This window comes from Penicillium verhagenii (assembly GCF_028828195.1).
Source record: "Penicillium verhagenii strain IBT 33310 chromosome Unknown utg000008l_segment0_segment0, whole genome shotgun sequence".
NCBI lineage: Eukaryota > Fungi > Ascomycota > Eurotiomycetes > Eurotiales > Aspergillaceae > Penicillium > Penicillium verhagenii.
This window is the reverse complement of record NW_026643172.1, coordinates 2161145-2175457: the sequence shown is the minus strand read 5'-3', so window position 1 is coordinate 2175457 and position 14313 is coordinate 2161145. Positions and strand designations below refer to the sequence as shown.

At 49.4% G+C, this 14313-nt stretch overlaps 7 protein-coding genes across 7 annotated transcripts; 2 read left to right on the top strand and 5 right to left on the bottom strand.

Annotated features, from left to right (window-relative positions):
- Positions 1-99: 99 nt before the first annotated feature.
- N7466_008801 (3-hydroxyanthranilate 3,4-dioxygenase) lies at positions 100-902 on the top strand (the record flags this gene model as incomplete). Its single annotated transcript, XM_057168190.1, has 4 exons — positions 100-337; positions 380-393; positions 464-569; positions 640-902. The coding sequence occupies 4 exons, from the start codon at positions 100-102 to the stop codon at positions 900-902; spliced, it is 621 nt and encodes a 206-aa protein (XP_057018821.1).
- A 120-nt stretch (positions 903-1022) lies between these two features.
- On the bottom strand, positions 1023-3355 carry N7466_008800 (Zn(II)2Cys6 transcription factor; the record flags this gene model as incomplete). The annotated part of the gene is made up of 2 exons (XM_057168189.1): positions 1023-3180; positions 3204-3355. 2 exons carry the CDS (start codon positions 3353-3355, stop codon positions 1023-1025), a joined length of 2310 nt encoding a protein of 769 aa, XP_057018820.1.
- Positions 3356-3757: 402 nt separating this feature from the next.
- N7466_008799 (Gfo/Idh/MocA family protein) lies at positions 3758-5374 on the top strand (the record flags this gene model as incomplete). The annotated part of the gene is made up of 1 exon (XM_057168188.1): positions 3758-5374. One exon carries the CDS (start codon positions 3758-3760, stop codon positions 5372-5374), a length of 1617 nt encoding a protein of 538 aa, XP_057018819.1.
- Positions 5375-5650: 276 nt separating this feature from the next.
- On the bottom strand, positions 5651-7457 carry pgmA (phosphoglucomutase PGM2; the record flags this gene model as incomplete). Its single annotated transcript, XM_057168187.1, has 3 exons — positions 5651-6954; positions 7052-7353; positions 7405-7457. The coding sequence occupies 3 exons, from the start codon at positions 7455-7457 to the stop codon at positions 5651-5653; spliced, it is 1659 nt and encodes a 552-aa protein (XP_057018818.1).
- A 410-nt stretch (positions 7458-7867) lies between these two features.
- N7466_008797 (oligoribonuclease) lies at positions 7868-8533 on the bottom strand (the record flags this gene model as incomplete). The annotated part of the gene is made up of 2 exons (XM_057168186.1): positions 7868-8383; positions 8486-8533. The coding sequence occupies 2 exons, from the start codon at positions 8531-8533 to the stop codon at positions 7868-7870; spliced, it is 564 nt and encodes a 187-aa protein (XP_057018817.1).
- A 563-nt stretch (positions 8534-9096) lies between these two features.
- Positions 9097-10975, bottom strand: N7466_008796 (uncharacterized protein; the record flags this gene model as incomplete). Its single annotated transcript, XM_057168185.1, has 3 exons — positions 9097-9504; positions 9566-9888; positions 9952-10975. The coding sequence occupies 3 exons, from the start codon at positions 10973-10975 to the stop codon at positions 9097-9099; spliced, it is 1755 nt and encodes a 584-aa protein (XP_057018816.1).
- Positions 10976-12400: 1425 nt separating this feature from the next.
- N7466_008795 (peroxidase family protein) lies at positions 12401-13887 on the bottom strand (the record flags this gene model as incomplete). Its single annotated transcript, XM_057168184.1, has 3 exons — positions 12401-12904; positions 12955-13430; positions 13482-13887. The coding sequence occupies 3 exons, from the start codon at positions 13885-13887 to the stop codon at positions 12401-12403; spliced, it is 1386 nt and encodes a 461-aa protein (XP_057018815.1).
- Between the last annotated feature and the right edge of the window lie 426 nt (positions 13888-14313).

The following is a 14313-nucleotide window of genomic DNA, read 5'->3' as shown; positions in this document are numbered from 1 at the left end:
TAGATGATACGGTATTCAGGTGCAAAGGGATTATCTTAATACCCATCATTTAAGAGATATTTCTACCCCACCTGGACATACTTCACACACTGGAGCCGGATGAGCACTTTACCCCCAACAATGGCCATCGAAACACATTCAAGCACCCAAGCCTCTATCCCGGGTCCCTTTTCCTTATCCTCATGGATATCGATGAATGCGGATAAATTGAAACCTCCAGTAAACAATTCATGTCTCTATTCTGGGAAGGACTTTATACTTATGGCTGTGGGGGGACCGAATACCAGGAATGACTACCACAGTAAGTATCTTCAGTGCACTGGGGAATTCTTGCATGGTACAGGATACTGGAACGAATGCTAAATCTCCTGGTGAATAGTTAATGAAACAGAGGTACCTACAGTGCTACCTACATACGCAAGCGCCAAACTGAATTATGATTTATCTGACTTTCTGGATCTAGGAATGGTTCTTCCAAGTCAAGGGAGACATGCTCCTGAAGATCGTTGAGAATCAGACCCACTTCCGCGATATTATAATTCAAGAAGGCGAGACTTTTCTTTTACCTGGTGCGATGAATACCTGAATCCTGACCCGCAACTGGCATTGAATCTAATGCTCAACTTTTCATTCATACAGCCAATGTCCCCCATTCTCCGAGAAGGTATAAAGACACGGTAGGGCTTGTGATGGAACGTACGCGCCCTCTGCGAAGCATGGATCGCATTCGATGGTATTGCGAAAATGCAGATGCTCATGGGGAGACACCTGAGGTTATTCGGGAAGAACAGTTTTACTGTGAGGATATCGAAACACAGCTTAAAGATGTTATTGAAGATTGGATGGAGAATGCAGAAAGTCGGAAGTGTAGTTCGTGTGGTCAGATTGCGCCGGCTCATTAGCGCGTTCACCACTGGTCATAAATTGAGATATGGTATAGAATGTATGACAATTGCCATTGCATCTGGTCAAAGAAGGTTCGCTGAATAATATACATGAACATGAACAAATCTCCATGGGGATCATTCGCTTGGGTAAGACAAAAATTGCTCGATGGAGCTAAGCAGCATTGACTCATCAAAGGGGTCTGCAGTAAGACCCATGAAAAGTGACTGTGGATCAGAGAGGTCATCGTTCATACCCATGCTGGGTGGCTCATAGTCTTGAGGCTCTTCAGAGTTCGGCAGCAGATGCAATATAGCCGTAGGATCACAGGGGAAAAAGGAATCGGGGGTCACTTTGCGACGCTTCGATTGTCGATCAGAAGACTCGCTGCTCCGAGACAAGGTCGAGTCTGTTGTCCCAAAAGGCTGTCTTATCGGTTGACGATGAAGGGTGACATCTGAATCAGAGCCTCCAGGTTGCCTTTCATTGCGAACGGGACTTGCAATAGGGAAAGGCGATATGTCTCCCCGTCCTTGTTCCGCTTGTCCGTATTGACTGAAAGTATGGTAAAAAAGGTCATACTTGGCAAGGTCACTCTGCGTAGATATCATGTCCTCCTCAGTGAGAGCCTGATATTTCTTGATCTCCGGCCACTGTATTTTGAGATTTCGTAGCATATTAAAACCACTTTCAACATCTGACCAGGCTTTATTGGTAAAGCTTGGATTGCGAGCCAGACGCATACAATGCAAAATCACCTTCACACTTGCATATATTGCTCGACTCTGTTGAATAACAAAATGGCTAGCAGGGACAGTCGCGATGACCTGGGGTGTGACTTTGATGCAGTTGGAAGCCGCTTCGGCACAACGCAGGAAAGCCGTGGGTTCCGTGATATTCAACCGCTCGATAAATGTCCGGTAAAGAAGAACGACTCCAATATAGTATGATGAGATTGCAATTGTTTGTAGCGCAAGAGGCTCGATCTGATGAGCCGGCTGTTCCATCTTGGGCAAAACCTGCTTTCTGTAATATCTTTCCAGCTCAGCATCATGCCTCTTCACCTCCGACCGAAGAGTATCTCTCAATTTGGCATTTTTAGAGGGATGAGATTTGCGAATACACCGTACAGACCGGTATATACGGCCCATTGTTACATGGAAGTCTGCGACCACTGAGAACCAAGGGTCGGATTTTGCGTAGCTTCGAGGTGGCTCTTGCTCATCAGCGTAAGATTCGATATCACTGTCTGCATCATCGATGGCCAGAGGTTTCAAAAGAGCTGTAGATAAGGAACGATCCAGAATGTATAAACACCACCAGAGCTTCTTGTGTTCCTGCAATTTGTCTGAGACAGACTCATTTCCAACATCTTCAAAATCCAGTCCTTGATATAATCTTATTGCGTGACCTGCAGTGACCCATGCATCATTCACTCTCCCAGCTTCGGTAAGATAGAGACTGAGGAGGCCTTGGGCAATGACAATATTCATGGGAAATCTCGTATTCCTTCGATATGGACTCCTGGTAGCAAGAAATGTAGCGTGAGAGTGAAGCAGCTCTCCCAAATCCATTTCTTTGTAAATACCCAAGCCCGGTTGGTCGAAAACAGCGTGGTGTTTAGGGGTCAACGATGCAGCCACGGCGAGCAATGCGTACAGTAAAGCGGGAAAATCGGTATCACCTTCCCGATAATCGTTTTTGCCACGGGAAGACCGCCAGTGGTCGTACTGAGCACGTAGATTTCGGTAAGGAATTATAGGGAAAATTGGGTAGATAGAGTGATAGAAGATGTCGATGAATAATTCCATAATAGGGTCTTGCAATTGAGTCACATCAACTGTATTGGGTTCTGGAAGCATTGCGACTTCATTTTCATGCTGGTGGCTACCATTGTTAAAAGATGGTTCGATTGGGGTGCTTGAATTACAGTTCTCAGCTTCTTGAGGTATACTCGATAGTTGCGGTGCTGGTACTGGGGTGATTGTATCGGCAGATGGTGCTAAGAAGTCATCCGTCGGGTCGGATAAAGCACCATCGGGAATCGGCAGACAAGAATTCTGATAATCGAAACTCGCAACGGGAATATTTCGAGACTGCTGTTCGGATAACAGAATGGGATTTCTGCTCTCTTGATCCGATTGACGCTGTTTCAATTCTGTCTCCATCTGAGAGAGCCGATTTTCAAGCTTCTTAACATATCTATGAACAGTCAGCTTCGCCAAGGTAATGACAATATTGATAGGGTGCCCTGATGGTTTCAAAGGCCTCGAGTCGACAATAGTATATCTTTGTCTGGTAAATCAAGAGTTACTCACTGTGGATCTACTAGCCTCATGTTATTATATTGCTCAAAGACGCACTCGGATTGGTTCCGGGTACAGCTTTGGCAAGGATGTTCTCCATCGCACTTGACTTTCTTCCGACGGCATGCTTGACAGGCACGCCATACTCTTTGTCGCTCGTACATGACCAGGTCGGCAAAGGTAGCAAATCGTCGTAAAGCGAAGAGATGACAATGGGATGGCAAGCCGAAGACCCCGCTCGGGGATCATGTCAACCCGGCAGTGAAATTGTGGGGAAATATACGCCGCGATAAGATAAACAAGACCAGCCCTGGAGCTGAGTGTGCGCCAATCACCGCCCGCCCGATCTTGCTGATGTTCCATTTCTCCCCGCACTATAATAACAGCCTGCAGTGCAACCCTGGAACCTCGTATTGAATGTACTCCGGTATATAAACTCGACCGAGGATTCATCCAGGTGGAGAAAGCTTGTCACCTTCCAAGGCTAAATCGTCAGATTTAAGCCCAGTCCTCACTAAAACACAAGTTTCAATTCGAAGACCCGCTCCCATCACAACTTACAAGATATGGCTCAAGCATTCACTCCAGACTCAGCAAAGCGAGCAACCCGTTACCTTGTAATCGGCGCTGGGTCCCGAGGAAATGCTTATGCCCGTGCCGTCACAAGAACAACACCAGGTACCATCCACGCCGTTGCCGAGCCACACGCTTTTAAGCGGCGCGAGTTCGGCCAGAACTATATCTGGGGCGCGCACGGATCTACAGAGGGGCAGGAGTTCTCAGACTGGCGTGAATGGGTGCACTGGGAAACAGAGCGACGGAAACAAGCCATCCAAAACACCAATGATGCAACTGTGCCACTGGGCGTAGACGGCGTCTTCATCTGCACATTAGACGAGACCCACGTCGAAATCATCCAAGCCATTGCCCCACTAAACCTGCACATTCTCTGCGAGAAACCTCTCGCCCTTTCCCTGGACGACTGTTTAACCGTCTACCGGACCCTGCAACCACCCGAGGGCGTAGCCCAGCAACCCCGGGCCCCGACAACAATCTTCTCAATTGGACATGTCCTCCGCTACAGTCCGCATAACAAAGTACTTCGCAAGATCCTCCTCGAAGACCGCGCTATCGGAGACATCGTCTCGATCGAACATACCGAGCCCGTCGGCTGGTGGCATTTCTCACACAGCTATGTCCGCGGCAACTGGCGCCGCGCGACAGCCGCAGGAGACGGCTCGCTTCTAACAAAATCATGCCACGATATCGACTTTATCCTGTGGCTGCTGTGTTCGCCTGTCTCGCTTGAGAATGCAGAAGACGGCGGCTTGAAACCGCATTTGCCGCGGAGTATCTCGTCAGCGGGCTCGTTGACGCAGTTCCGGCGCGCGAGGAAACCGCTTGCGGCGGGTGGTGCTACGAACTGTCTCTCTTGTCCTGCGGAGAGGGAGTGCAATTATAGTGCCGTGCGGATCTATAATAATCGGCACCTTGCGAAGGGGCATACGGGGTGGCCGGTGGATATCGTCTGTCCTGATATCGAGGATGGGTATAAGGGGAAAGGGGGAGTGGGCGCTGCGGAGGCGCGGTTACTTGCTAAGTTGGGCGAGGACTGGGATGTTCGGACGCATTCTGATGCCGAGATAGCTGGGCGACCGTGGTATGGGCGGTGTGTCTATGAGGCGGATAATAATGTTGTTGATGATCAGGTTGTTACTATTAAGTGGGATGATGAGGTTGGTTCGCCGCATCGGCTGGCGAAGACGGCTTCGTTTCATATGATTGCACCGACGGAGAGCCAGTGTTCGCGACGAGGTCGGGTTTATGGGACGAAGGGTGAGATTGAGTACGATAGTCTTAGGATCTCGGTCTATGATTTTGCGTGCGCGGAGACTACTGTTCATGATGTACCGAAGCCGCCGCCTGAGAGGGCTGAGTCGCATGGTGGTGGTGATTATGGCCTCGCGGGTCAGTATGTGGCTGCTGTTGAAGCCGTGGTGAATGGGGGAATGGATATCCAGACTGCACAGGCTAGATTCGTGGGGTGTACATTGGAGGAGGCAGTGCGAAGCCATGCAGTTGTCTTCGCCGCCGAGGAGGCGAGACGTGAGGAGCGGGTGGTTCATTGGGGAGATTGGTGGGAGGAGAAGTTGAGGGCTTCAGCTGTTGGGTTGAAGGTGTGAATACTTCTATGTTTAAGCTTTCATTACTACTATGATATCACGACATTACGAATTAATGATTTGCGCTTGATAATTGCTATAAGCAGGCTACTTACAGTATTTCATACAAAACAATTTTGTAAACGCTGCAGAATGGACATCATATTACTAGAACCAAATATTGCTATTTCTATATCATACGTTGCTTCTGCGGTCGTCACATCGTTTTCTCGCATCAAGAACAAAGAAAGCTGTGATCCCCATCCAGCGGGTATCTAGCAGGCCAAAGTTCGCTGCTTAGGTCTTGACATCAGGCTCCTCACGTCCCACGTAGGACTTGAAGTTGAGGAGCTTCAGAGCCGAAGCAATGTTCTCGCTCAAGTACTCCTGAGCATTGAGACCGAACTTGGAGCTATCGCTCTCATAGCGCTCAATGTAGAGACGGATGGTAGCGCCACTGCTGCCAGTGCCGGACAGACGCACGACAATACGGCTGCCATCGTCGAACTTGACGTAAAGACCCTGGTTCTTGGAGACACTGCCATCAAGGTCAGTGTAGGAGAAGTTGCCAGCATCAACGATCTTGCGACCGTCAATCTCAGCCGGGCTGCTTTGAGCAACCACGTCGGCCAGAGTAGCGACAACCTTGTTGGCACCATCACTGTCGACGTTCTCGTAGTCGTAACGAGTGAAGAAAGTACGACCGTAGGTTTTCCAGAAGTCGTTCTGGATAGAAGCAATGCTGGGGGTCTCCTCGGGCTTCTGTTTGGCGACACCAGCAATGATGTTCAACCAAGCGACAACGGCCCAGACACCATCCTTCTCACGGATGTGGTTGCTACCAGTGCCGAAGCTCTCCTCACCACAGATGGAAATCTTCTTGTTATCGAACAAGTTGCAGAAGAACTTCCAACCGGTAGGCACCTCGTAGCTCTCGAGGCCCTGGGCCTTGGCGACGCGGTCAACGGCACCAGAAGTGGGCATAGAGCGGGCAAGACCGTAGACACCCTGCTTCTGGAACCAGGGGATAAGCTTCGCGTGGTGAGCAATGATAGCCAAGCTGTCACCGGGGGAGACGAAAGTGTTGGCACCGTAGATCATGTTACGGTCACCGTCACCATCACTGGCGGCACCGAAGTGCACGCCGTTCTTATCGACGGCCTCAACAAGCTCGTGCGCGTACACGAGGTTGGGGTCCGGGTGACCGCCGCCAAAGTCCGGCTTGGGCTCGCAGTTCATGGTGCTGGTAGCAGGCAATCCGAGCTCCTTGACGAAGATGTCCACTCCGTAAGGGCCGGTCACACCGTGCATACCATCGAAGAGCACCTTGAAATCCTTGTGGGTGCTGAGGAAGTCCTTGATCAGGTCGAAATCGAAGATCTCCTTCATCATGGTCACGTAGTCCGCGGTGGAGTGGACAACCTCGACCTCGAGGGGACCGTAGGTCTTGGTGCCGATGATGGAGGTGTCGACGTCACCAACGTCAACATACTTGTAGGAGGTGAGGGTCTTGGAGGTCTCGTAGATCTTGTTGGTAACAGTCTCGGGGGCGGGTGCACCGTTGGACAGGTTGTACTTGATACCGAAGTCGTTGTCCGGGCCTAAACAGAAGTGGTTGTTTAGCAAGTTGACCTTTGGCGCGGAAAGAGGGGAAGGGAGGGGAAAGGAGAGGAGCATTGAGGGTGTTTTGTCACTTACCACCAGGGTTGTGACTGGCAGTCAGCAAGATACCACCAGTGGCCTCGCGGATGCGGATAAGGTTGCTGGCCGCAGGGGTACTGAGAATGCCATTCTGGCCCACCAGGAGCTTCTTGACACCGTAAGCGGCACTGATCTGGGCAATCTTGGAGATCACCTCGGGGTTGTAGTAACGGCCATCACCACCAATGACGAGGAAGGCACCCTCAGCACCCTCAGGGATGGACAAAAGAGTGCTAGTGATGAAGGACTCGGAGTAATGAGGCTGCTGGAAGACCTTGACCTTCTTGCGAAGACCAGAACTGGAAGGTATTTGTTAGCGAGGATGAGAAGAAAAAGGAGTGGTAACGTACGTGCCCGGCTTCTGGTCAGTGAAAGACTGGAAGGAGACCGTTTGAACCGACATGATGTAAAGCTTGGAAAGTTGGTGAAGTAGAAAGAGAAGAAGTTCACCGACTCGGAGAAGAGGGGTTTGGCGTCATGTGTTGATCATCCCACTGCCCCGAATTTAAAACATGGCGTTTTTTTGGACTCTGAATCCCTACCAATTGGACAATTTTAAAACGGGGTTTGGAGCTTGTAATTGATCATAGCTGTTATTAATTGTCTTAGTATCTACTAATTATTACCAATACAAGTTTTGGCATTGACTTTCAGGAAGCTGCCAAAGTTGTTTTCCTTTTTTTCCCTGAGCAACGGCGCGGGGCACAGAGCTCCAGTAAAGTTGGCAGCAACTTTTAACCTGCCAACATTTGAAGATCCAACATTTTGGTGTTAAAGAAGAAAAAACAATCCAATCATAACATTAACATATCTCTAGCTGAACAGCTTTTCTTTGTAATAGCGAATTTCCGCAATACTCTCCAAGATATCATCTCTTGCCAGATGCACCTCCCGTTTCGGTGGAGCAGAGGCCAATAGCTCATCGCTACCCCACCGTCTCGCTGCCTCTTTAATGGTACTTACATCCAAGATGCGGTAATGCAAGTACTCCATTACGGGAGCATAAGGACCACGGACCAAGAATGCTTTATCGGCGTGCACACTGTTCCCAGCCAGCAGGGCAGTACGAGGGTTTGGCACATAACGTTGGATATAGGCCAGCAGAGACTCAGCAGCAGCGGAGTGGCTTGTGGTCGAGGCGCGGACGGCCGCCGTGAGGCCCGTGCGACCGTGCGTGTCAATACACCACGGGTTCATGCTGTTGAGGGTGGAGTCGGAGTGGTGGATGACAGTCTCAAATCCGTTGGGCTCCAGGAGTTGTAACTGGGCATCGGTAATGAAGCAGCAGATTTGAAGAATTGAATCATTTTCGGCGTCGAGGCCGGTCATCTAGTTGGGCTGGTGAGCTTTTTTTCCCCGTCTTTTCTCAGCCTCTTCAATGTGGTTGAAGCTTGCGGCTTCCAACTTGCAACTCTTGCGATAATCACTTACTTCACAGTCAATCCATACTAAAGGGTCAGAGGAGCGCGTGAGAGCCATTTTGGATTGAATAGATGTTGGTGCACTCTATCTTGCTCAATTTCGGTCAATCCTGGTCGAAGGAACAGAAAGCGGATCGGGTTGATTCACCTGGTGGAGAACGCGAGCGGGCCGGCTCCGAATACTGTGTCTGTATGGGACCGCGTGTCGAAGGCGTTGAAGACTTACGAACATATCGCACAATGCTTCAATGTTGGAAAGTGATGATGTTCGAAAACTTGAGCTTTCAAAGTCTACTGTTTTGCAAATTTGCCAAGATCGATCGAATGGGGAACGTGCATATATGATTTTTGACACATTCCTAGTTACGAATTTATGAACAAGTCGTCTTGTAGGCGACACAGCTAAATGTATCCCCCTTTCTGAACGTTTCCTGTAGCTGGTTTGGATAGACATGACGGCGTAATAGGTAGAAAAATATAGGGCGTGGAATCACCCCAATGACAGGTTCACATGGCTCCAAAAGACTCTCTATCAATTCCAAAGTCCCAGGCGAGCCGGGCATTGAGCAAAAAAAAAAAAGGAAATAGAGGAAGAAAAAAGAAGTACCACCCGTGTCAAATTTACAATTCCTCATCCTCATTTGAGGCCTCCTTCGGTGGATTGGTCGACTCTACGGCCGGGATATTATCACCGAAGGACGCTGTGCTTCCAGAGTTGGTATTGTTTGTACCAGTGCCGAGGACTTCATTAATGCGACCAGAAGACTCGGCAATGCGACGCCGTAAAGCGTTTTCGTCGGCCATAGAAACACTCGCTCGTTGCTTCTTTAGGGGGCTCCCCAAGAACCCAACAGGGGGCTCAGCCGGGGGCTGAGGTGGCTCAGAGGGCCCAGCAGTGGGATCCGAAATGGTCTTTGGCGGGGTGATAGAGCGCTCGGCGACCGAGGGTGGAGTTCCAGAAGCTGGGGTACCAGTAGAGTTGCTATCGCCATTTGCGTGAGGCGGCTCGGCAGAGTGCGCGCGTTTCAACTGTGGCTTTGTTAGAACATGGACACAGAAGAGTTACTAGTTTGCTGGAGATTTGACTTACCCGGATCTTGCGAACACCCTCTTCTAGCTCGCCCTGACGTTTTATGTCATCAGGAGACAAAAATTGGTTGTCATCCTTGGTCTCTTCGTCATCGGCCTTGCTCAGGATTGGATTGTCGGTGTCATCGTCGTCACTGTCCATCTCGTCGTCCCCCTTCTTGCCCTTCTGTCCGGATTCATGCTCTCTGAAGTTGAGGAACCCAACAGTTCCACCGGGCTTTAAGGGTCCGATACTGGAAAAGTCCGCTTGTAATGACTTCCGCTTTGCCGCCGGAGTTTCTTGAGCCTTAGGGTCCTTGAGAATCCCCATCTTCTGCAATTGCCCTATTTCTCACACATATTAGTATTCCAATCTTCTAGGTGGACGGATGGGAGGGGTTGACGCACGTTCTCCACGATACATAAAGGTGAATGTCGCATATGGCTTGTCGGTGGGATCAATGCCTGTAACGGTTTGGGTACTAATGCTCTTCGGATCGAGAGACTTGGGCTTAGCGAAACTGGTGGTGTGATCTATGTCACCATCCCCATTCCCACTTTCCTGGCCTCCTTCTTCATCATCATCGTGAGCATCAAATTGTGGTGAATACTCGCCCCGCTTGATTTCTCCGGAAGCCAAGACGCGGAACAAAGCAACCTTGATCTGACCTGTTGTTTCCGGGATAGGATCGTCATCGTCGTCGGAATCCGAGAAGTCATCATCAGATACATTCTCGAGCGGTGCCTTGGCGTCGCCTCCATAGCGCATGATGTTCTTGTGCTTCATAGAGGTATTCGCTTCCATCTCCATTGCAGTCTGGCCTTCTTCCAGCCGCTTCGCCCGGCGTTTCTCCATCTTCTGACGCCGCCGTTCAATCTTCGCGGCGGCATCTTTACCCTCTAGATCTAATCCATTGAGCCAGCGCTCCAGGCCAACCTCACGAAACAGGAACTCGCGCTCAGCGATGCCTCCACCCTCGGAATCTGGCACACTGACCCACCGCGAATTCACCCATGTCTCTTCACCTCTTCGCAGCAATGTGGCCACCTCTTCTTTTTGTCTACCGTCAAAGTAGATGTATGCGGCCACGGTCTCATTCGGACCATTGGTCAATGGCTGATATGGCGCGACCGTGCCGGAATCGGATGTCTGACCCGGTAGACCACCAACAACCTTTGGTTTCGGGGATGGGCAATCGGAGGTCGGTTTAGGGGTAGAGTAGGGAACATCCTGGCCAGGATTGAGGAGGGTAATTGAAATGGCGAACGTTGATTGCTCGGGTTTGCCGTTCTTGGAGTCAGGGACCTTGGGCGGAGGAACCGGAATGAAGCAGCCTATGCGGGAAGCGCGCGACTGTCTTTGAATGGAATATTCGGAGATCGCGCCATCCGGAGTATGGATGCTCACCGCAAGACCTTTAAAGCAGGGCATGGCGGCAGCTCACAGAGGGGTACGGAGAGGGGGGTAGGATGATTTGAGGCACGTGTCTAAGGGGGGTAAGATAAACTCCTCAGTGAACACGTAGAGGATTGGTCGGTTGAACGGAAAGCTGAAGGAAACTTTGAACCTGAAATCGAGGGGAAAACACAATAAACAAGATTTGTGTTTTTTTTTGCCCTTTTGGGAGTCCCGCGATGGAGTCAAAGAGCTTTGGAAGAGGCGGTCAAGATAGTGTATTTTAGATTGGTATAAGTAGGAGCGCCCAGCAGCCCACTGGGTCCGAACCCCACCGTTGCTGCTGGGTATACGGAGGCTGGTTGAAGGCAGCTTTTGTGGGGACGCAGGAAAAATGAGGGGCGGGCTTTCACTACAGGGAAAGCTCGATTTTTTCCTAAAGATATTCAAAAGTCGGGCCAAGAAGCTTTGAAAACCAGCTAGTCACCCATATGGATCAAGATGAAGCAAGGTTATGTAGCGGATTGCTCTTGGGCAGGAGATGAGAGTGAGGGGCGGAAGTGGACCAAAACATCTCGAACCGCCACGTGATACACCTTATTAAATATTAGTCGGTCATGAGCGTGACTTGTCAAAGCCCTATGACTTGATATTGTGTGAATGACTTATTTCTATCTACTTTATCGCTGACTTTTGAACTTGACGTAGGTTTGATATTTCTCATTTGCGAATTTCTTTTCTATCTTCAGAATAGGGGCCTTGTTATCTTGTGCTTGTAGTATCCACATCAGCTGTTCCTTTACCGTGGTCCATGGATCACCTGCGTTGCCCCAGGGCCCGCTCGATCGGGACGGAGATCAACAAATAGTACCTGCAGGCATGGAAGCCCCGTAGTCAGGACAGATTGTAGCCCATAAATTTACTTCCAATGCTAGTATAGCCTTACCCTCGTGACTGAAGACGGTTCTAATAAATTCACAATGTTTCCGTCCCTTTCTTGTATTTATGTTGTTACTAAGTATTCAGTAAATTCAAGTTTATTTTATTAGTACATACTGTAGATACATTGCCCAGTAGTCAGATTTATTCTTAAACCTGAGAAGTTAGAACTAATATTGCTTAAATGAACATTTGAAGCTTGAAAGGTTCAACCTGAAGCGTCTATGGATCGAGATTATTTGAATATAAGCCCTTGGGCCGGTCGGGAACATTGAATAAACATTCGAAACAACATTTTGTGAAAAATTTGAAATGTTGATTTATCCGGTAGGTATACGTAGACTCTAAGCTGAGTGCCATCAGATACTTAAAATAAACCAACTGCCAGGATTGTGCCCCAATATGTTCACTCTTCATCCATGGATAGGTTCCAGTGGTTGATGCACATGTGCCAGCATTGATATCGAGGAAAAGTCGACCGGACCCTCAAGAAACCCATGGTCTGGTCGAAGTGCGTTACATCTAGTAGTTTGTGTCCGGCCCAGTTGGACTGTAAGTGTGACCAGGGAAGTCATTGAACAAACTCTGATCAAACTGTCCCAGTTCTGGGCATTCAAGTGTGTCCAAAATCGGAGACAAGTATGTATCCAAGAAGGAGGTCGCATTGTTCAGATCTGCCAGTGGTCCCTTGAGGAAATCCGGAATTCCCTGCTGCAGAAGACTGAATGCGAAGCATGCAAAATTATCACCATCAAACAAGTTTTCAGCATCCAACACGCCACCCGTGAGATCAGAAACCTCGACACCAGTGAAGGAATTCACCGAACCGGTGTTTCCTCCAATCTTCAAAGTATCTGGATAGGCGAGGTATCCAATACCGACATCCAATACGACATCGTCGAGACCATAGGGCGCAGTGGAGGGTCGACGGTACCAATTATCGGGAACTCGTTCTTGTCCTTTATTCCAGACAAAGGATCCAGGGGAACCGGTCACACCGAAGAACTTTTTGAAGTTGTAACCGTCCTAGATGTTGTTAGATACAACCACTATTCATTAGAAAGAGTGCGACACACCAAATAACCGGTCGGCTCCTCAGCTGAGAAGTTGGACATGAAATTAATGACAAAGTTGTACGCGGCAGGCACAACCACAACTGTCGAAAAAGCACCGGTAAAATAGTACGGGTTCGTGGCAATGGACTCCGCCTGAACATCTGCGTATCGAGCACGGAACTTGTCGATGGTGTAGCGCTGGTCGTATCCATTTTCCGATGTGTCATTGCCACCGACTGCATATACAGCTTCGAATTTGGAGATGTTGAGTGAGTGGGCATCGCCATTGTTGGTGTAGGCGTCGTTTCTTCCAATGGAACCATCGCCCTCGTAGTTATTGTGAGAGTAAGAAAGACCTTGACCTGTTCCCAGAATACTTGCCAGAGGGTCGGACGGAAGGGGACCCCCGATCGACCACGTTCCCTCGAGTAGGTTGCCGTCGATCACAACGGCGTAAGCAGCAAGGGCAGCACCTAGATCGATTCCCATATTGTACACTGGATAGGTCAGCCTATTGTCATGACATAATTAGGAGAGACTAAACTGACATTTGTTGAGACCTGCGACAGTCTCTTCAATGGTAGCAATTCCCGAACGGGGCAGATAGCCATGGTTTGCCGCGGCGTTAAGTCCAGGACAAGGACCGCGGATCTCATCAGCGGCAGGAGCAGCATAGGCATATTCGCCCTCCGTAGACACATACTGGTCTTCGGCATTGAATTCGGCACAGATGCCAGTCGGACCACAGTTGGTTTCCGCGCGACTTAGACCCAATGCATCTGAAGGGAGTGGAAGTGACTGACGCCGTCGGAGATTGGGCTTCTCGGCGAGATTTTTCAGAGTTCGCGAAGCCAGCTGAGCTGCTTTGTGATGAGTTTCAGCATCGAGGTTATCAATGACTGGGAAAGCAGAAGCCACGCTCGTCAAAGAGATGAGGATGCTCAAAAACTTCATGTTGAATATGCCAAAGTGAAACCCCCAGTGAATTGAGTAGAGAGAATTTTGGCATGGCTGTAACCAGAGCTTAAATAGCAAAAGCCGTAGCCTAAAAGGTAGGGGTATTTGGAATATCCGGGCTTCACCTAGACATTTGAAATTTCGAATATGAGCAGTTGAAGTGAGGTATTGCGTGAGCGCTGGATCTTGTCGCCCTTGAACTATGCCGGTGGACATAATCTTCGAATCATCTCCACCGTTCGTGTCTTCGGCAAATATCTCAAAAATCAGGGCACGAATCAAGACCGACCGATATCAAAGAACACAATATCAAAGTTTGCCTCGCCATTCTGCAAGTGACAAAACGAATGAAGTGGCATAGCTGACGATAGCACAATCTTCATTGGATGTCACCCGCAGTCATGGACCGTATAAGGCCCACAA